This window comes from Ovis aries, chromosome 16 (assembly GCF_016772045.2).
Source record: "Ovis aries strain OAR_USU_Benz2616 breed Rambouillet chromosome 16, ARS-UI_Ramb_v3.0, whole genome shotgun sequence".
Taxonomy (NCBI): domain Eukaryota; kingdom Metazoa; phylum Chordata; class Mammalia; order Artiodactyla; family Bovidae; genus Ovis; species Ovis aries.
In genome coordinates, this window is record NC_056069.1 from 14795901 (window position 1) to 14818880 (window position 22980).

The 22980-nt window shown below is 37.1% G+C and overlaps 1 protein-coding gene across 11 annotated transcripts in view; it reads right to left on the reverse strand.

Moving 5' to 3' along the window:
- CWC27 (CWC27 spliceosome associated cyclophilin) overlaps window positions 1-22980 on the reverse strand; it is a 273447-nt gene that overhangs the window by 233626 nt on the left and 16841 nt on the right. For all 11 annotated transcript variants that reach the window (XR_009596753.1, XR_006056495.1, XR_006056496.1 and 8 more), the window contains exons 3-7: window positions 16041-16153; window positions 12546-12689; window positions 11025-11123; window positions 9904-10007; window positions 7321-7390 (exon numbers count right to left, since the gene is read on the reverse strand). Coding sequence is in view for 5 of the 11 variants with exons in the window: in XM_060400398.1 (XP_060256381.1) it covers window positions 7321-7390; window positions 9904-10007; window positions 11025-11123; window positions 12546-12689; window positions 16041-16153 (530 nt within the window). In the remaining 6 variants the exon portion in view is untranslated. The remainder of the gene's footprint in view (window positions 1-7320; window positions 7391-9903; window positions 10008-11024; window positions 11124-12545; window positions 12690-16040; window positions 16154-22980) is intronic.

Here is a 22980-nt window from a genome sequence, read left to right on the forward strand (position 1 = left end):
TCATGGTCATATTAGTGACTGGAATTCTTTAGCTCTTTGAGAATAAAAGACAACTTCTAGAGTACATTGTTTAAGACATTTGACTTTCAAAACCACTTTTCAATTGCATGACCTATCAAAGTTAAGGATTATCTGTATCCTTATTCCACATCTCTAAATGGTATCTATTATTTCCATGCTACAAAGAGAAAAATGGAGGCTCAGAGAGACTTAAGTTATCCATAGTCACAGACTACCTGTAAAAATAAAAGTGCCAATATGAGTTTGTATGATCCCAAATCTATGCTATTTCTACTGCAACACACGGCCACTCAAAGATGACACAAAGTTTACTGTGAAGGAGCTCAGCACCTAGGACCCTACAAAATTAATAAGGCAGAAATAAAAGGGTGTAATGTTCTTTAGTATACAACAAGAATACAGTCATACATTTCTTGCATAATAAAGCAAAAAGAATGTGTTTAAAAGGAAAATGCAAGAATCACAAGGTAGAAATTAGATCAGAAAAAGAAAAGATTAAGAAAAACTGGGAAAGACATTTAGAAAATATAGTATTCTACATGCTGAAGATAAATATGGCTTTGACACTGAGAAATGGAATAAGCTACTACATGCAGAGGAAAAAAAACATGAACAAAGACACATAAAGGAAAATACAAGGCATATATGTAGAAGAGCAAATAGTTCAGATGTGCTAACACAGTGTTTCCTACATTTTCCAGGTAAGATTTCTACTGAATTCATTAAAAATCCAGATTCCTAGGTTTCTCCCCTAGAGATTTTGAATCAGTAGGTCTGAGATGGATATAGGAATTTAATTTTTTTTAAGTACTACAAGTGACTTTTTATTAGTGAGGAAGTTTAAGAACCATTACCCTAAAGGACAGAGTTGGTAAAGAGGAGTCATGAAGCAGAAGCCTGAAATAATAGGCCAAGGAACTTGGCCTTATTTTTATAGTCAACAAAGAGCAGCTATAGCATCTTTATCAGGCTTCAGGAAGACTATTCTGATAGCAATGAGTGGAAGGGGAAAAAAGAGAAGGGAGATGGGAGATCAGTCTGCAGACTAGGGCAGCGGCACAGCCTAGAGATAATGAAGGCTGGAATAAGAGGAGTAGTAAAATAAATTAAAAATAAGATTTGAGATACGCCACAGATGAAAAACTGGTGGACCTAATGCAACTAACTGGTTGTACAAGGGAAAAAATAAGAAAAACATCAGAATTAAATCTAAAATTTTTCTTTAGGGGACACTGATACCAAGGAGTTAGAAAAAGAATTCACAGAACAGGGAGAAGTTTGGGAAGAAAAGATAATGAATTAAGCCTTGGCTAGGGCTTGGGTAACTAGTGGGAAATTCTAATACAGAGATGCCTAGTAGGCAGCTGGAGAAAAATAAGTCAGCCTAGAGATACAGCTTTGAGAGTCAGAAACAAACAGTTGATAATTTTATCACACAGCACCCTCAATTAAAAAGTCAGACGAGAGAAATGTGATGACACAATACTAGTTATACTACTTATTTGATAATGGACTGTGGGCTGCAATGTTCTTGGCAAGAAGGAAAGATTTTAACTGGTCTTTCTACAGTTTAAAGTGTTTACACATTTAAAAGAAAACTTAAAAAGCAAGCTACAACTATCTACAGTGGATTCTTTCACTTTTCAACCTTTAGCAAACACAAATTGCTTTTGCAGTGGCCAGTTTACTATATTCAGTAGAAGTTAAAACATGTAGTTTTTTTTTTAAACTTTGTGCAAAAAGCAAGCAGCAGGAGGAAGATATGCTTTCAGATATGTTTAAGACATATTGTTACCAACAGAAAAAATTCAAACTAATTTCCTAGTAAAGTCAATCTCAGTAATTGTGCACAAATCTTATTTTATTTTTTTACAAATCTTATTTTAGACCAGAAATTCAATTCAACAAAAAGACTGACAGAAAATTCCCTTTGACTACCTACTCTTGCTCTACATGGCTGCTAAACTAGTACCACCCAGGACCCTGCGGAAGTTAGGAAAGGGTAGTGGGCTGACTGCACTGAGCTAGCTGTCCCCAACCCCAGAATGCTGTGCTATCAGTGAAATTTTTTGCCAGCCATTTAGAAGGAGGCAGCTTTTGCAGTATTCAAAACCACATTGGATACTTTAATAGCTACAGAAACTCAAGTCAAAATTCAGATTCCATGACTCTTAATTAGACAAGAAACTTAATAGCTCAGTATTGATTTTGCCATTTATAAATCAGGAATAAAATCCATGACATTACTGTTATAAAGATTACATAAAATACATAGCACAGATAAGAAAAGAAATCATTACAATGAAGGATAATAAGTGCTTTGATGGCTCAGCTTTGGGAGGGAAGTACAGGCATTAAGAAGTTAATAATGAAACTAAATATTACAAAGGAAAAATAAAAATAAGTCAAATAAACGAGAGCACACACTTCAAGGAAAAGAAAAAACAGGCCTGGGAGGATGCTGCAGAAGGCATGGATACACAAGGAAACTGGACATCTTCAGATAACATCAATGAAAGGGAATCTTGGCAATTCTCAGATCTAACATTCATGATTTTTTCTATTTACAAAAATACCTACAGGATCACAATATATAGTGAATCTTTCATTTTGATTAGGGACAAATGTGAATCATGAATAATGTAAGACTAGTACACTGACATCTAAAGATGACTTCTCAGATACCGGGGTGACAGAGTCAGTCAGTTCAGTTCTGTTCAGACGCTCAGTCGTGTGCAACTCTTTGCAACCCCAAGAACCACAGCACATCAGGCCTCCCTGTCCATCACCAACTCCCAGAGTTTACTCAAACTCACGTCCATCGAGTTGGTGATGCCACCAACCATCTCATTCTCTGTCATCCCCTTCTCCTCCCACCTTCAATCTTTCCCAGCATCAGGGTATTTTACAGTGAGTCGGTTCTTCGCATCAGGTGGCCAAAGTATTGGATTCAGGACTGCTTTCCTTTAGGATGGACTCGTTGGATCTCCTTGCAATCCAAGGGACTCTCAAGAGTCTTCTCCAACACCACAGTTCAAAAGCATTAATTCTTCAGTACTCAGCTGTCTTTATGGTCCAACTCTCTCATCCATACATGACTACTGGAAAAACCATAGCCTTGACTAGATGGACCTTTGTTGGCAAAGTAATGTCTCTGCTTTTGAATATGCTGTCTAGGTTGGTCATAACTTTTCTTCCAAGGAGTAAGCATCTTTTAATTTCATGGCTGCAGTCACCATCTGCAGTGATTTTGGAGCACCCACCCCCACCCCTAAAATAAAGTCTCTCATTGCTTCCATTGCTTCTCCTTCTACTGGCCATGAAGTGATGGGACCAGAAGCCATGATCTTCATTTTCTGAATGCTGAGTTTTAAGCCAACTTTTTCACTCTCCTCTTTCACATTCATCAAGAGCTCTTTAGTTCTTCGCTTTCTGCCATAAGGGTGGTGTCATCTGCATATCTGAGGTTATTGATATTTCTCCCGGCAATCTTGATTCCAGCTTGTGCTTCTTCCAGCCCAGAGTTTCTCATAATGTACTCTGCATATAAGTTAAATAAGCAGGGTGACAATATACAACCTTGATGTACTCCTTTCCCAATTTGGAACCAGTCGTTGTTCCATGTCCAGTTCTAACTGTTGCTTCCTGACCTGCATACAGATTTCACAGGAAGCAGATCAGGTGATCTGGTATTCCCATCTCTTGAAGAATTTTCCACAGTTTATTGTGATCCACACAGTCAAAGGCTTTGGCATAGTCAATAAAGCAGAAATAGATGTTTTTCTGGAACTCTCTTACTTTTTTGATGATCCAGCGGATGTTAGCAATTTGATCTCTCATTCCTCTGCCTTTTCTAAATCCAGCTTGAATATCTGGAAGTTCATGGTTCACATACTGTTGAAGCCTGGCTTGGAGAATTTGGGGCATTACTTTGCTAGCATGTGAGATGAGTGCAATTGTGCAATAGTTTGAGCATTCTTTGGCATTGCCTTACTCTGGGATTGGAATGAAAACTGACATTTTCCAGTCCTGTGGCCAGTGCTGAGTTTTCCAAATTTGCTGGCATACTGAGTGCAGCACTTTCACAACATCATCTTTTAGGATTTGAAATAGCTCAATTGAAATTCCATCACCTCCACTAACTTTGTTCGGAATGATGCTTCCCAAAGCCCATTTGACTTCACATTCCAGGATGTCTGGCTCTAGGTGAGTGATCATACCATCCTGGTTATCTGGCTCATTAAGATCTTTTCCTTATTGTTCAGTGTATTCTTGCCACTTCTTCTTAATATCTTCTGCTTCTGTTAGGTCCACACCATTTCTGTCCTTTATTGTACCCATCTTTACATGAAATGTTCCATTGGTAGCTCTAATTTTCTTGAGATCTTTAGTCTTTCTCATTATATTGTTTTCCTTTATTTCTTTGCATTGATCACTGAGGAAGGTTTTCTTATCTCTCCTTGCTATTCTTTGAAACTCTGCATTCAGGGATCTTTCCTTTTCTCCTTTGCCTGTCACTTCTCTTCTTTTCACAACTATTTGTAAGGCCTTCTCAGACAACCATTTTGCATTATTGCATTTCTTTTTTTGGGGGGGATGGTCTTGTACAGGTCTGCCTCCTGTACAATGTCACAAACCTCCGTCCATAGTTCTTCAGGCACTCTGTCTATCAGATCTAATCCCTTGAATCTATTTCTCACTTGCACTGTATAATCTTAAGGGATTTGATTTAGGTCATACCTGAATGGTTGAGTGGTTTTCCGTACTTTCTTCAATTTAAGTCTGAATTTGGCAATAAGGAGTTCATGATCTGAGCCACAGCCAGCTCTTGGTCTTGTTATTGCTGTCTGTACAGAGTTTCTCCATCTTTGCCTACAAAGAATATAATCAGTCTGATTTCGGTATTGACCATCTGGTGATGTCCATGTGTAGAGTCTTCTTTTGTATTGTTGGAACAGGGTATTTGTTATGACCAGTGTGTTCTCTTGGCAAAACTCTATTAGCCTTTGCCCTGCTTCATTCCATACTCCAAGGCCGGATTTGCCTATTACTCCAGGTATTTCTTGACTTCCTACTTTTGCATTCCAGTCCCCTATAATGAAAAGCATATCTTTTTTAGGTGTTAGTTCTAGGTCTTGTAGGCCTTCATAGAACCATTCAACTTCAGCTTCTTCAGCATTACTGGTCGGAGCATAGATTTGGATTACTGTGATATTGAACGGTTTGCCTTGGAAATGAACAGAGATCATTGTGTCATTTTTGAGACTGCATCCAAGTACTGTATTTGAGACTCTTTAGTTGACTATGATGGCTACTCCCTTTCTTCTAAGGGATTCTTGTCCACAGTAGTAGATATAATGATCATCTGAGTTAAATTCACCCATTCCGTTCCATTTTAGTTCGCTGATTGCTAAAATGTTGATGTTCACTCTTGCCATCTCCTGTTTGACCACTTCCAATTTGCCTTGATTCATGGAGTTAACATTCCAGGTTCCTATGCAATATTGCTCTTTACAGCATGGGACTTGACTTCTATCACCAGTCACATCCACAGCTGAGTTTTGTTGTTGTTTTGGCTCCATCTCTTCATTCTTTCTGAAGTTACTTCTCTACTCTTCTCCAGTAGCATATTGGGCACCTACCAACCTGGGAGTTCATCTTTCAGTATCCTATCTTTTTGCCTTTTGATACTGTTCATGGGGTTCTCAAGGCAAGAATACTGAAGTGGTTTGCCATTCCCTTCTCCAGTGAACCACGTTTTGTCAGAACTCTCCACCATGACCCCTTCAAATTGGGTGGCCCTACACAGCATGGCTCATAGTTTCACTGAGTTAGACAAGGCTGTGGTCCATGTGATCAGATTGGTTAGTTTTCTGTGATTGTGGTTTTTAGTCTGTCTGCCCTCTGATAGAGAAGGATAAGAGGGTACAGAAGCTTTCTGATGGGAGAGGTGACAGAGTAGTTGGTGATATTGATAAAAAATTTAAAAAGGAAGTTATCATGTGAAAATGAATTTAGTTTTGATATCTAAAAATAGTGATGTTTCCTGAAGACAACACAGAATGAGGGATAAGAGCCCAGAGGAAATATTTGGCTTTATCTCCTACAGTTCAGAATGTTATTAACAGTATACAAGTGGTAACTGAATCTATGGTATCAAACAGATCAATCAAAGATACTGAAGACAGTAAAAGTAAAAAAAATTATGACTAAATTCTTACTTACACATGCCCATTTTAATTCAGTTTTAATGCAAGGGGTATAAGTAGAGTGCTTATTGTGTGCCCAATAGTAGAGCTTACCAAACCAGGCTCAATGATGAGGGAAGCATGCAGATAAAGAAGTAAAGACAAGGGTAAAAATAAAGTGCTTTTAAGATGATGCTATTGTCAGTGTCAGTAAGAAATAGGTGACTGTGTTAAGTGAGAAAGGCAGTACTAGGTTATAGAGTTTTAATTACATACTACAAAAAAGACTTTGAATCTTATCCTTTAGGTCTCAGTGTTCACTACCTGTCATGAAAGGATGAGATGAAAATCTAGGAGAGTAAAAATCCTTTAAGATGATTTTCTTGGGGCATATTTGTCAGAATCACTGCTTTAAACAATGGTACGGTACTGTAGGTGTTTCAGCAATGAGTACCGTGATGAAAGGGATAATGAGGAAAACCATACTTAAAGGCCTAAGGGAAGCATTGGTGGGGTAAAGGCCAGGAAGCAATGTATAACCTTGAGACGTGGATTTTAGAGAGACAGCTGTAGGTTCAGCTCTCAGCTCTAGCAACTTACTAGGTATGTGAGTTTGAGCAAATTATAACCTATTAGTACTTTATTAACTCATAGGTAAAATGGAAATAATAATACCTACCTTACAGGGCTGTGATGAGAATTAATGAAAAGAATAAATATATATATTATATTAAAATGAAGATAAGAGCTTTGGTCTGTCACTGTTTATTACAGTAATATTAATAACAAACTATCTAGTAATCCAATTAAACCAACAGCAACTAAAATCTGAATCATGACATTAAATCATTCTTTAACCCCAGTTTGTAACTGATTTTTAAAATGCCAGATTAAAAAATATATTTCAAATCATTTCAGAAGTTGCAAATATTACTGACCACACAAATCATTTTATGAATCAGTTCAATGAACATTTAAAATTTGCTGTAAAACATGTAAAATATGCTATCCTATATATAGCACAGAAACAAAAATAGACACAAAAATGAATGAGAATATAGACCCTAATCTCTTTTACAATTCTGAACAAAGGGCAAATTAAGAGTTTTACCTGACTAACTCGATTCACTTCCTCCTCTTCTTCCTCAGCTTCCTCTCCAAATGAAAGTAAACTAAAATTTCTATTGAAAAAGAAAGAAGGAAAAAAGAATGAAATAAAATTAGAAAGAAAAAGTTAAACAAAACTTATAAATATCCTATTTTCAAAGCAATAGAACACAATTTACAAGAAGAAATACATTCTCTCAGTAGACAATAATTACTAAGTATTCAGGGGAAATATACTAAGGATATATATATTTTAGCATAACATTAAATGTTTAGTTCCAGATGTTTTATATATTGTTGTTGTTATTCAGTTGAAAAGTCATGTCTGACTCTGCTAACCCAGGGACTGCAGCACACCAGGCTTCCCTGTCCTTTGTTCTCTTCTGGAGTTTGCCTAAATTCATGTCTATTGAGTTGGCGATGCTATGTAACCATCTCATCCTCTGCTGCCCCTTTCTCCTTTTGCTTCAATCTTTCCCATATTTCACATACTAGACTAAACTAATGACCAAAAATCTATCCTGAAAACTATGATTAAATACACTAACTCAGGCATGACAGAAATAATTAAAGCTTTTTGTGGGTTTCCCAGGTGGCACGCACAGTAAAGAACCTTCATGTCAACGCAGGAAACATCAGAACCTCAGGTTCTGTCCCCAGGTCTGAAGATCCCCTGGAGGAGGGCACAGAACCCCACTCCAGTGTTCCTGCCTGCAGAATCCCGTGGACAGAGGAGACTGGTGGGCTACAGTCCACAGGGTCGCAAAGAGTCGGACACAACTGAGCAACTCAACACAGCATAGCATATTATCAAATAAGGATTGCTAAAAAACTAATAAACATACAGCTCTGAGGGTACTATAAATGGGAAGCAATTTATCTAGTGTCTGCCAAAATAATTTCAATATTTTAAAATTAGTAAGTTACACAAAATTATGGGGTGGGGGGAAGCAACAAACTTAGCTAAGCAAACAGCCCATGGGAATAAAAAACTAACTTTAGTCTTTTTTGACTCTTCAGATTAATACATCACAAGGAAGATACATAGCAAGTTATTAAAACTCCTCTGAAATACTGGAAAAACAAAAGATCAGGCAATAAAAGAGGAATTTCATTTCAAAACTTACTTAGATATAATCAGTAACTATCACATCACCCCTAACATATTTGCCATGAATTAAAAACAAAAACAAAATATCCAACTTTTGGCTTTGCTGTCAAGATAAATCAGTGATGAAATATTATATCTGAATATAGTGACAGTGACTTTTCACCCAGACATAAATTAGTAAAAATAAATTAATACAAAATAAAAATAAATAAATATATAGTTGGGTAAGAAGTTATTTTGCCACAATATATCAACTGCCTATTAGAGTTTGGCTCATATTTGACAGTTTATAACAGCAACTTAACTTACATTATAGGATATCAAAGAAAGGAAATGAATATGTATTGAATACCTACACTACTGGGTATTTTCAAATTCCCTTTCTCATTTAAACTTTGTAATAAGCAGATGCTATACTATAAATCTCCATTTTATAAGATGGGGAAACTGAAGCTCAAAGATCGGTAGACTTTGCTTCCTATAACTGTAGTAGGCAGGATTATACTTAAAGCTTTCTGAATCTAACACTTATATGCTGCTGCTAAGTTGCTTCAGTCGTGTCCAACTCTGTGCAACCCCATAGACGGCAGCCCACCAGGCTCCCCCGTCCCTGGGATTCTCCAGGCAAGAATACTGGAATGGGTTGCCATTTCCTTCTCCAATGCATGAAAGAGAAAAGTGAAAGTGAAGTCGCTCAGTCGTGTCCAACTCAGCGACCCCATGGACTGCAGCCTACCAGGCTCCTCCGTCCATGGATTTTCCAGGCAAGAGTACTGGAGTGGGGTGCCATTGCCTTCTCCAACACTTACGTAAGTACAACAAAATCCCTAAAATGGATGCTACAGTATAGTAAAAGAGAAAGTTGAAATCTAACTCTCTGATACCTATTTTAATAAAACAGACAAAATTAATAATGTAAAGAATATTACTCACAGAAATACTGAAGCAATTTCTGTTATTAGAAAACTATTCTCAGGAATTAATCCAGAATACAGAAAGAACTTTATGTGTAAATATATTTGTAATAAGGTTATTTTAATAGCATCAAAATAAAAAGTGAGAAAGTTAAATAATATTAACCATGCAGTCATTATATCCTTCATACTTTACTTTCTAACTTCTTTATCCTGAGCATGTATTATCAGAAAAACAAGTAAACAAACAAACAAAAGTTTCAACAACTCATTTATATAAATAATTCTTGTGGTGGTCATAAATATTTATCTATTTATTAACAGGTTTCATCAGACATCTCAGACAATACTTTTTTGGCTTAAGTTTTTAAGTTATACACTGTATTTGAATATAAGAAATGTACATCTAGAAAAAGAAACACACACAGATAATTTAGACATATATCCTGGTCTAAACTGGCCTCCCCCTAAATTACACAATTATTACAGTAGGAAACAAAGTGAACTAAATAAATCAGTGTTGCTTTTCAAGTTGAGGAAAAAATCTTTCTACTCTGATTACTTTGTGCCTTTGGGTTTCAATTTCTTTACTTCCTCCTCTGGTTTCTCTTTTTTCGGCTTTTTTATTTCTCTTGGAATGATGTCATCAAAAGGATTAAATAAAACCTATGAAAAGACATATTTTGAAAATATTACTCAATTTTTTTAATTTCACAAAAAAATAAAACCAGTATTTAATTATGGTGCCATTAGTGTCTATAATTTCTCCTCATAGAACCAGTATAATGATATATATACTTCCACTTACATGGCCTCATTGGATTCTCCCAGTAATCCAATGTGCTATTAAGGAAAAAATGTTTTATACTTATTTAACAAAAGGGAAAGACATTCAAGAAAACAATATATAGTTAGAGAGACAAGCTCGGGTATTTTTTTTTTACACTGAGGTATTCTGACTTCAAATCAAATGTTCTCAGGTCCTTGTTTTCTCAATGAAGGATCGCTCTTAAATTACCAAAGACAACACTTCACTGAGCTAAATAAACCTAATTCATCCAGCTTTGCACCATGGAATTTTTCATTCATTGGATTATCAGCTTAGGTTTCATCGTTGAATTCAAAATCTTCCATTAAAAAAATTCTTAATCAGAAACTGTAACTGTTAAAGGACCAGACCTGAGCCATGACAGGCTCAACAAGCTATACTAGGCCTAAGATTCAGATTCTTGTAAAACCTGAGTCATGATTCTGGGGAACCACACCCTGGGAAAGTCGACCAAACCTGAGCCAATTGGATAGGGATGCGGGATTTGAAAATCGTGCTGGCGCCTATGGCTCAGCCAATCATTACCCGCCAGCTGTACTAAGAACCACCTGTATAAAAGCAGCTGTGATTCAGAGCTCCGGGCTCTCGTCAAGACTCCATTGCGCTGGATGAGACGGGAGCCCTAGCTCGAGCTAGCAATAAAACCCCTTTATGTTTTTGCATTGCTGTGGACGTCTTATTCTCTCAGTTTTGGGGACTCAGACTTCGGGCATAACAGTAACTAAATTACAGAGCTAAAATCCAAGTTGTGATGTTAATTTAGTATAAAGCCTTCATCTGATAACTGAACACAAATATTCAATTTCTTTTAAGTGACAATTAAAGTAATATATCTCTAATAATCATGCTCATACCTCACAACTTCTTATTTTATGTGGATTTCTTGGTCTTTCTTCATCATCAATGTCTACTTCTGTCAGGCGTAGCATGTTATATACTGTATCCCCTGTAACCTATCAAATAAAAAAGGAAATTTAATTGAAAATTATTAAATTAATTCTTTGAAATCAGGGAGGACTTTTGATATTTTTAAAGTAATTAAAAAGGCATTTCATATTGTTATATAAGATTATATGCATTAAACAGTGCAAATAAAGCAACATAATCCTAAAGGGAAAGGTTTGACAAACTTTAATTCCTCAATAAGATTTTTGGGAAATTTCCAATATATACTGAATGTCAGTTTTTATTAAAAACACAGTGCCAAGTAACTTCCTTCTGAATGACTATGTTTTGTTCAAACATTATAAACAAATTTAGACTTTAGAAGAGGGCAGAACAAGCAAATAATAAAAACAATGTGGTAAGTGCTTTGAAGACATTATCATGCTTAATCCTCAAAACATCCTAAAATAGGTACTATCATTATCTTTCTTCTCTAGATAAGAAAATTGAGGCTGAAAGAAGTTGAAGATCCGACAGTGATGGCCTTTCTGTCTTCTAACTACTATGCTATACTTTGCCTCTACTGTGTGAGTTATACAACATCAGTTGTAAACAATGGTGCAGAAGGACAACCTAAATATCATTTTATTACATACTTATTTTTTTAAATAACAGGGAGGAAAATCCACAAATGTCAGACAGCCTGTGTTGGAGTGGCTCAAAAATATTAAGCAACAATACTGCACTCCATGTTTTTGGCATGACTCCTTTAATCAAATATTTAAAAATCTAAAATAATACCAGTTTTCCAGGTGTGCTGTTATTTTCTTTTCATCAGCACAAAATCCAGTTTTGTCTGGGATATGCGGAAACCATTCTAATTGAACCAGCAGAGGGAGCTGAAACACTAGTGATGCCTAATATGCCTAACACTTAAGGCATCTGAGAACATATTCATGAAAAGGGAGAAGTATGAAGGGAAAAAAAAACCCTCAGAATCCCTTTAAAAGAAAACTATTGAAAATTCTATGGAAGCGACAATCTCTGATATGCTGTTAAATGTCAGCAGGATTAAATAGGTACTATTCAAAGTAATATTTCAGGTAAGCAGTTTAAATGTTAACACAACTTCCACTTTAAACTGAAGGGAATTCATTATTAACAAAATAAATTTTAAACTACTAAATGTTATTACCTAAATGTCTTTCTAGAAACATTAAAACATATCATCTGAGTGACACAGCAGTTAATAATAATGATTAAAACAATTTTAGAAAAAATAAAAATTTTAAGTTAAAAGTCAATGACTGGACTGAAACACACAGACAAAAATTCAGGTAGTCCCTCACAGCTCACTATAACAGGAACACAGAGCATTTCACCATTTTTAGAAATAATAAATAAATATCATTGGGAATATTTTTATGAAGGCAGCTCTTAGGTAAGTTGATCACATACATCATAGAAACCTAAGATAACTGGATACAAACCTTTCCAAAGATGGTGTGCTTATTGTTAAGTTCATCAGCTCGACCCAGGGTAAAGAAAAACTGGCTGCCATTATCATGAGGGCCAGCATTTGCCATGGCGACCAGTCCTCTACGATTAAAACGCAACCGTGAATGGAATTCATCCTGAAGCATTAAAAAAACAAAGATTTAGTGAATGTCCTCAGTTATAAGGCCCTTCATATATCAGCTAACAAACAAGGTCCCACACAACTTCTACTGATTTTCACATATAATCAAATCCAATATCTACAGTTCCTTCAATCTACTAATCTTGACTTTACTCACCTGTGTCTTCTAAATACACTCAAACACAAATTTTTTGTGGAAAGTTGCCTACTTACACTGAGCAAGGTTACTCAAGGGGAATGGATTTCTGAGACATTTCCCTATTCTTCTCATCCCTCAAAGCCATCTAAGCTTTCAGTTCAGTTCAGTTCAGTTCAGTCACTCAGTCGTGTCCAACTCTTTGCAACCCCATGAACCACAGCATACCAGGCCTCCCTGTCCATCACCACCTCCCAGAGTTCACCCAAACCCATGTCCATTGAGTCAGCAATGCCATTCAACCATCTCATCCTCTGTCGTCCCCTTCTCCTCCTACCCTCAATCTTTCCCAGCATCAGGGTCTTTTCAAATAAGTCAGCTCTTCGCATCAGGTGGCCAAAGTACTGGAGTTTCAGCTTCAACATCAGTCCTTCCAATGGATACCCAGGACTGATCTTTAGGATGGACTGGTTTGATCTCCTTGCAGTCCAAGGGACTCTCAAGAGTCTTCTCCAAAACCACAGTTCAAAAGCATCAATTCTTCTGCACTCACCAGTCCAACTCTCACATCCATACAGGACTACTGGAAAAACCACAGCCTTGACTAGACAGACCTTTGTTGGCAAAGTAATGCCTCTGCTTTTGAATATGCTATCTAGGTTGGTCATAACTTTCCTTCCAAGCTTTCAGAACCATCTATTTCTTTTTTCTCCAGGATAACTACTTTTGAGTCATTATAGAGGCTTCAATGGGCTTCCCTTGCGGCTCAGTTGGTCAAGAATCTGCCTCCAATGCAGAAGACCCCAGTTCAATTCCTGGGTTGGGAAGATCCGCTGGAGAAGGGAAAGGCTACCCATTCCATATTCTGGCCTGGAGAATTCCATGGACTGTATAGTCTATGGGTTCACAAAGAGTCAGAGAAGACTGAGTGACTTTCATTATCACTTTAAAAAATAAGCCACATTTTAAAATCTGAATTAATGGTTAGGGCTTCCCTTGTGGCTTAGCTGGTAAAATATCCGCCTGTAATGCAGCAGACCTGGGTTCAATCCTTAGGTTGTGAAGATCCTCTGGAGAAGGGAATGGCCACCCACTCCAGTATTCTGGCCTGGAGAATTCCATAGACTGTACAGTCCATGGGGTTGCAAAGAGTCGAACATGACTGTGCAACTTGCACTTCACTTCAGAAGCTTCAACTATTCTCTTCTCGATCCTTTTCTGAATGTCATGAAACAACTGTTTTCTTATTTGTTTAATTCAAGGAAGCTAGTGTGATGGTGTTAGGTGCTTTACTATGCTTTTTAAAGTTTTAAGTTTAAATTTCTTTGAACTGGCACTGGTTCCATTTGGTAGTTTTCAAAAAAAAGCAAGAGCAAGCCATTCTAAGGTGGTTTTCTTACTAGGGTAGGGCTACCTAACATTTACACCAGTCTCTTAGTCAACAGAAGAGCAGATACTAGACTCGCTTTTAATGTAGACATGTTTTATAATCAATGCTTTTCAGAAAGAAAGTTCTTTTCCTTTAATAAATTCTTCTCAAGAGATCTAAACTCAAAAGATCATAACTCTGTACACTGTATTCAAAATGACCTAACTGAAAAATTTAGCAAGCTTCCCTGGTGGCTCAGTGGTAAAGAATCCACTTGCCAATGAAGGAGACATAGGCTTGATCCCTGGTCCCAGGAAATTCCACATGCCATGTAGCAACTGAGCCGGTGGGCCACAACTACTGAGCCTGCACTCTGGAGCCTGGCCACTGCAACTCCTGAACCCATGCACTGAAAAGGAAGAGAGCCCCTGCTCACCGCAACTAGAGAAAAGCCCACACGGCAGCGAAGACCCAGCACAGCCCAAATTAAATAAAATTAATTTAAAACTTTACCAACTTATCTGTATTACCTGAATAAAATAAGCAAAAATCTCAATTTAGAAAGGAATCATCACAAGAGCTATTCTGTTAACCAAATAATAAAGGAATGCTTCCTAACAGATGGAGGCTCTAAAATTATAAGATATCTCAATTTTGTAAAATATAAAATAGTCTAACAGTGACATTTGAGATTTTCAAAACTATTTCATGTGCTCTAAAGGCCATTATCATGTGAAAATTAAAGCAAACAGTTCAAATATTTTTCTCAAGAGTCATATAGTAGCCCAGTATAAACTTAAAGGAAATTCCAGACACTCTATCCTTTTAGTATAAATGTGAATTTTTTAAAAATTCACATATTTTAAGAGCTACTGATGTTTACTAAGAGAACATAATATTGATACCATAAGATTGATAAACAACCCAGCTTTTAGCCTTTACTTGAACCCACCATTATCCTTAATATCGTAAATATAACATTAACTCTTTCTTTTTAGATCTGTGTTGGCAGTTAACAAAGCATTGACCTATTCTTGATTAAAACTTACATCTTTTTCTAACATATTTTATGTTGTTTCTTTCATTTCCCCGTGTTATGGCATGCATTTTGTGATTTCTTATTAAGGCATGCAGTTTGTGCTACAAAGGTCTACTGCGTACAGTTTAAAATGAATTCTGCCCTGGACTGAACTATGTTCTCCTGGAGTTCATGTTGACACTCTAACCTCCAATGTGACTATACTGAAGAGGAAAAGACACCAAAACGCTCTCTCTCCACCATGTGAAGACACAGTAAGAAGGCAGCCATTTGCAAGCCAGCAAGAGAACCTTCACAGGTGGTGAATGCTAGTACCTTGATCTCAGACTTCTTAGCCTCCAGAACTGTGAGAAATAAATTGCTACTGTTTAAACCACCCAGTCAGAAGTACTTTGTTATAGTGGCTCAAGTAAATTAATATAAATTCTATGTATTGTTAAAATAAAATGTTTTAAAATCAAATGGTATATGCAATGTTCTAGAAATGTTTTACATGTGCAAAGTTACAAAGATCAGATAATCAGATATCAGGAAAAATGTTATACAGTCTTTTCGCTGATTCACATTATGCTCATTACCACCTTTAGCTCCACCTGAATTCAATCTAGCATAAAACTCTGTGATAAGACAACTTAGAAAGAAAGCTTAATGGGATAAGTGCTGCACTTACTCTGTATAATCCTAAATATGTTATAGACCCCATTTTGTGTACTAATGTAAAATGCATTTTCTTCTGGGGCTCAATCATTTCAATTAAGCAATCCGAACTGACTTGAAAATAAATTGTAAAATTCAATCTCACCTTGAATGGGACTCCATAGATAGATTCTCCACCAGTCCCTGTGCCAGTAGGATCTCCCCCTTGGACTATAAAGCCAGGCACAACTCTATGAAATATGGTGTTGTCATAATATGCTGGAAGAAAATAAAAAATAATTTATCATTCTCTGTTATTTCAGTGTTAGGATAAAGAAATGCAACAGATTTCCGAATGTTAATCTTGTATCCTGCTACCTTGCTGAAATCATTTATCAGTTCTAATAGCTTTTGTGTGGAGTCTTTGGGGTTTTCTACATAGAGTATGATGCCATCTGCATATAATGACAATGTTACCTCTTCGTTTCCAATCTGGATAACTTTTATTTATTTTGCTTGTCTAACTGTTATGGCTAGGACTTCTAATACTATGTTGAATAAAAGTGATGAGTCTTGTCTTGTTCCAAATTTTAGCAAGAAGGCTTTCAGTTTTTCACCATTGAGTATTATGCTGACTGTGGGTTTGTTACAAATAGCTTTTATTATGGTGAGATATTTCCCGTCATACCCATTTTGGTGAGAGTTTTTATCATGAATGAACACTGAATTTTATCAAATGCTTTACTGACACGACCACGTGGTTTTTGTCTTTTTTGTTGACAAAACAGTCCCTTTTAAAATTACATCAAAGGTAATACAGATAAGTTGGTAAAATTTTAAATTAATTTTATTTAATTTGGGCTGTGCTGGGTCTTCACTGCTGTGTGGGCTTTTCTCTAGATGCGGTGAGCAGGGGCTCTCTTCCTTTCAGTGCATGGGTTCAGGAGTTGCAGTGGCCAGGCTCCAGGAATACCTAGGAATAAACCTGACCAAGGAGGTGAAAGACCTATATACTGAGAACTATAAAACACTGATAAAGGAAATCAGAAATGATTCAAAAAATGGAGATATCCCACACTCGTAGGTTAGAAGAATTAACATTGTTAAAGTGGCCATTCTACCCAAACCAATCTAAACATTTAATGTGATCCCTATCAAATTATCTATGACATTTTTCATGAAACTAGATCAAGTAACCCTAAATTTATATGGAAACACAAAAGACCCCAAAATGCCAAAGCAATCCTGAGGAAAAAAACAAAGGTAGAAGCATAACTATCTCAGACTTCAGACAATACTTCAAAGCCACAGTAATCAAAACAGGTGGTGTTAGCACAAAAACAGACATATAGATCAATGGAATGGAATACAGGGCCCAGAAGTAAATCCACACACTGTGGTCAATTATTTTCAACAAAGGAGGTAAGAATAAACAATGGAGAAAAGACAGTCTCTTCAGAAAGTGGTATTAGGAAAGCTGGACAGCTGCATATAAATCAATGAACTTAGAAAACAAACTCAAAATGGCTTAAAGACTTAAACATAAGATATCATGCAATGAAACTAGTAGAAGAGAACATAAGCAAAACTCTGACTTAAATCCTAACAATGTTTTCCTAGGTCAGTCTCCCAGAACAAACAAAAATACAAGCAAAAGTAAACAAATAGGACCTGGCCACACTTATAAGCTTTTGCACAGCAAAGGAAACTATTAATAAGATCAAAAGACAACCTATGGAATGAGACAGAATATGCAAAAGATGAGACTGACAAGGGATTAATTTCAAAAATATACAAACAGCTCATACAGCTTAACAGAACCAAACAACCCAATCAAATATTGGGCATAAGACGTAAATAAACTTTTCTTCAAAGAAGACATACAAATGGCCAAAAAACACATAAAAGGAAGCTCAACATCACTAATTACTAGAGAAATGCAAATCAAAACCATAATGAGGTGTCACATCACACCAGTCAAAATGGCCATCATCAAAAAGTCTACAGACAATAAATGGGTGTAAATGTAAATGTAATACATGAGACAGTGTAGAGAAAAGGAAACTTCTTACACTGTTGGTGGAAAGGTAAACTGGTGCGGCCACTATGGAGAAGAGTACGGAGGTTCATTAGAAAAACTAAAAATAGAGTTACCATGTGATTCAGCAATCCCACTCCCGGGCATATATCCAGAAAAGACAAAAACTCTAATTTGAAAAGATACATACAACACCAATGTTCATACAGCAGTATTTACATTAGCCAAGACATGGAAGCAATCTAAGTGTCCATCAACAGATGAATGGGTAAAGAATTTGTGGCAGATAGATAGATATAGCAATATATATACATATCAGTTCAGTTCAGTCACTCAGTCGTGTCCGACTCTTTGCAACCCATGAATCGCAGCATGCCAGGCTTCCCTGTCCATCACCAACTCCCGGAGTTCACTCAAACTCAAGTCCATTGAGTCGGTGATGCCATCCAGCCATCTCATCCTCTGTCGTCCCCTTCTCCTCCTGCCCCCAATCCCTCCCAGCATCAGAGTCTTTTCCAATGAGTCAACTCTTTGCATGAGGTGGCCAAAGTACTGGAGTTTCAGCTTCAGCATCAGTCTTTCCAAAGAACACCCAGGACTGATCTCCTTGCAGTCCAAGGGACTCTCAAGAGTCTTCTTCAACACTACAATTCAAAAGCATCAATTCTTCGGCGCTCAGCCTTCTTCACAGTCCAACTCTCACATCCATACATGACCATAGGAAAAACCATAGCCTTGACTAGATGGACCTTTGTTGGCAAAGTAATATCTCTGCTTTTGAATATGCTATCTAGGTTGGTCATAACTTTTCTTCCAAGGAGTAAGCGTCTTCTAATTTCATGGCTGCAGTCACCATCTGCAGTGATTTTGGAGCCCCCAAAAGTAAAGTCTGACACTGTTTCCACTGTTTCCCATCTATTTCCCATGAAGTGATGGGACCGGATGCCATGATTTTCGTTTTCTGAATGTTGAGCTTTAAGCCAACTTTTTCACTCTCTTCTTTCACTTTCATCAAGAGGCTTTTTAGTTCCTCTTCACTTTCTGCCATAAGGGTGGTGTCATCTGCATATCTGAGGTTATTGATATTTCTCCCAGCAATCTTGATTCCAGCTTGTGCTTCTTCCAGCCCAGTGTTTCTCATGATGTACTCTGCAGAGAAGTTTAAATAAGCAGGGTGACAATATACAACCTTGATGTACTCCTTTTCCTATTTGGAACCAGTCTGTTGTTCCATGTCAAGTTGTAACTGTTGCTCCCTGACCTGCATATAGGTTTCTCAAGAGGCAGATCAGGTGGTCTGGTATTCCCATCTCTTGAAGAATTTTCCAGTTTATTGTGATCCACACAGTCAAAGGCTTTGGCATAGTCAATAAAGCAGAAATCACACATATATCAATGAATGAAATATTTCGATCAAAGAATGAAATAATGCTATCTGCAGCAATATGAACGGACTAAAGATTATCATAAGTGGAGTCAGAGAAAGACAAATACCATATCACTTACATGGAGAATCTATAAAATGATACAAATGAACTAATTTACAAAACAGAAACAGACTAGCAGAACAGGACTAAAACAGATGGAACAATGACTGGAGAAAGGGGGATAATATTCGGTATGGATTCTGAAGTGGCACCAAGAACAGACTGGTGAACAGCCTGCAGGGGATCCTCAGATCTACTGACATGCCATGGGGCCTGCACCACAACTACTGAGCCCACAAGCTACAACTAGAGGAGCCCATTTGCCCAAGATCTGAAAAGAGAAGCCTTCCTGGTGGCCTATGAGATGGATCTCCCACATGGGCCTGCAACTACTGAGAGCAGCCCCTAGATCTTGCCTCACAACTGCAATGGACTGAGAAGCTCAACAGCCCACACAGCAACGAAGACCCAACATGGCCAAAACTGAATTAATCTGAAAAAAGAGCTTGGGATTAGCAGATACAAACTACTATACAAAAAATAAACAAGGATCAATGGATAACACAGGACAGTATTCAGTATCCGTATCAGTATTCAGTATCTTGCAATAACCTATAATGGAAAAGAATCTGAATCTATTTACTTATGGACATGGAACAAAAGACTGGTTCCAAATAGGAAAAGGAGTACGTCAAGGCTGTATATTGTCACCCTGCTTATTTAACTTATATGCAGAGTACATCATGAGAAACGCTGAACTGGAAGAAACACAAGCTGGAATCAAGATTGCTGGGAGAAATATCAATAACCTGAGATATGCAGATGACACCACCCTTACGGCAGAAAGTGAAGAGGAGCTACAAAGCCTCTTGATGAAAGTGAAAGTAAAAAGTTGGCTTAAAGCTCAACATTCAGAAAACGAAGATCATGGCATCTGGTCCCATCACTTCATGGGAAATAGATGGGGAAACAGTGGAAAGTGTCAGACTTTATTTTTTGGGGCTCCAAAATCACTGCGGATGGTGAGTGCAGCCATGAAATTAAAAGATGCTTACTTCTTGGAAGGAAAGTTATGACCAACCTAGATAGCATATTCAAAAGCAGAGACATTACTTTGCCGACTAAGGTCCATCCAGTCAAGATTATGGTTTTTCCTATGGTCATGTATGGATGTGAGAGTTGGACTGTGAAGAAGGCTGAGCGCCAAAGAACTGATGCTTTTGAACTGTGGTGTTGGAGAAGACTCGAGTCCCTTGGATTGCAAGGAGATCCAACCAGTCCATTCTGAAGGAAATCAACCCTGGGATTTCTTTGGAAGGAATGACGCTAAAGCTGAAACGCCAGTACTTTGGACACCTCATGCAAAGAGTTGACTCATTGGAAAAGACTCTGATGCTGGGAGGGATTGGGGGCAGGAGGAGAAGGGGACAACAGAGAATGAGATGGCTGGATGGCATCCCCGACTCAATGGACGTGAGTCTGATTGAACTCCGGGAGTTGGTGATGGACAGGGAAGCCTGGCGTGCTGCGATTTATGGGGTCGCAAAGAGTCGGACACGACTGAGTGACTGAACTGAACTGATATCTAAATCTCTTTGCTGTACATCTGAAATTAATATACTTTAATAAAATGAAAATTTATCAATGCCTAAAACTAAGTGTATCTATAGTTAGAGTTAACACAACCGGTCACAAGATTTTTTTTCCCCAGAATGTTAAATAGGCTCCTTAACCAAAATCTTTTCTTCCCTACTTACTGTAAAATATCTAACTCAGTTTCTACAGAAACCATAGTATTGGTTGTTTTGTATCTACTTCAAGGATTCTCTCAAACTCTGGATGCAATTTTCAAAATAAAAATTGAAGAGGTTTTGGTATAGATCTGTGGTTCTCAACTAGGGGTAGGAGGAGCAGCAATTTTTCTCTGTGGCACATATTTGTGAATGTCTGGAAATATCAGGCTGTCACACATGGGAGATGTTACGGGCATCTAGTAGGGAAAGACCAAGGATACTTGTAAACATCCTACAAGGCACAAAAAATGCCCACAACAAAGAATTACTAGCCCAAAATATCAATAGTGCTGGAGATTGAGAAACCTTCATAGAGATAAATAGCCTATTTCTTAATTCTCCCTCGTCTCCCCACAGAAAATTAACTTACACAAACACTATACAAATCCAAAATATATCAAAATTACTCACTGATTATGGGTCTGGCACCATTAGTGCATCCTGCTCAAGAAACAGTCAACAAATAAAATGAGTAATCAACACAATATATAATTGAGTCATTGGAAAAGACTCCGATGCTGGGAAAGATTGAGGGCAGGAGGAGAAGGGGACAGCAAAGGATGATATGGTTGGATGGCATCACTGATTCAATGGACATGAGTTTGAGCAAGCTCCAAGAGTTGGCGATGGAGGAAGCCTGGTGCACTGCAGTCCACAGGGTCTCAATGAGACGGACATGACTTAGTGACTGAATAACAAATTAGACTCTCATTAAGTTTGCTAAATGACTGAAGAAATTATTTGTATTTATACATAAATACACTAATAAACATACGAGATCTTATATGATCCCTGAATTGATTGAGTTGGAGTCAATAATTGAGTGTAGTTATAATTTAATCACATGCTGATGACTGTAAAACAGAGATGAAAAGAGCACAGTTCCCTTAATACTTTACTGAGCTGCAGAACTTGACACCAGATTTCTTATCAAAGAGAATGATAAATGTCTCCATTAATTAAATCATTTGAGTTGAGTCTTCTATTATGTGAAACTGAACCAGCCCAGCTCATTCAACAACAAATACTTATCAAGTGCCTACTGTGGACCAGGCACTGTACTGATGCAATTACTGACATAATCCATAAAATACCAATTACATGAGTACTTTGTGACACTTTATTAGCCAAAATATGACTATGATTTATCATAATTCACAAAATACTATAATACTGTGGCTTATTCACAGGCACCCTTATAATTTTTCACATGAGCAAGCTATAACTGGAAATAAAACTCACAGTTAAAAAAAGTAACAACAAAGTAACAAGTGATCTAACAACTGTATCCAGTTTGGAGGATGGATTGGAAGAAACAGAAAGGAAGATTAACTGATTTTTTTTCCCAATCCATTCTGAGTGAAGATCTGTTGCACTACATTCATAAGGACTCCCAAGTACAGATAAGTTCTCTTTGGCTACAAACAGAAATTGTAAAAACCAAGAAGTCTAAAAGTATTTCTCCTGTATTCCTAAGTAACCATTTATTTTGATTAACAATGTGTATTGCAGTTAGCAATCGTAAGTCTTGCCTCTCGTTGGCTTTAACCTGAAAACTCAATTTTCTAAAAAAAAAAAAAACAAAACAAACCTGAGATATAATTGATGTACAAGATTACATTAGTTTCAGATGTACAACACAGGGATTCAATATTTGCATATATTGTGAAATGTTCACAGACAATAAATCTAGTTAACATCCACCACCACACAGTTACAAATTTTTTTTCTTGTGCTGAGAACTTGTAAGATATACTCTTTTAACAACTTCCAAATATGCAATAACTATAGTCAACATGCTGCACATATAATTTTCTAATTATGAAACCAACAATATAAATTACTCAT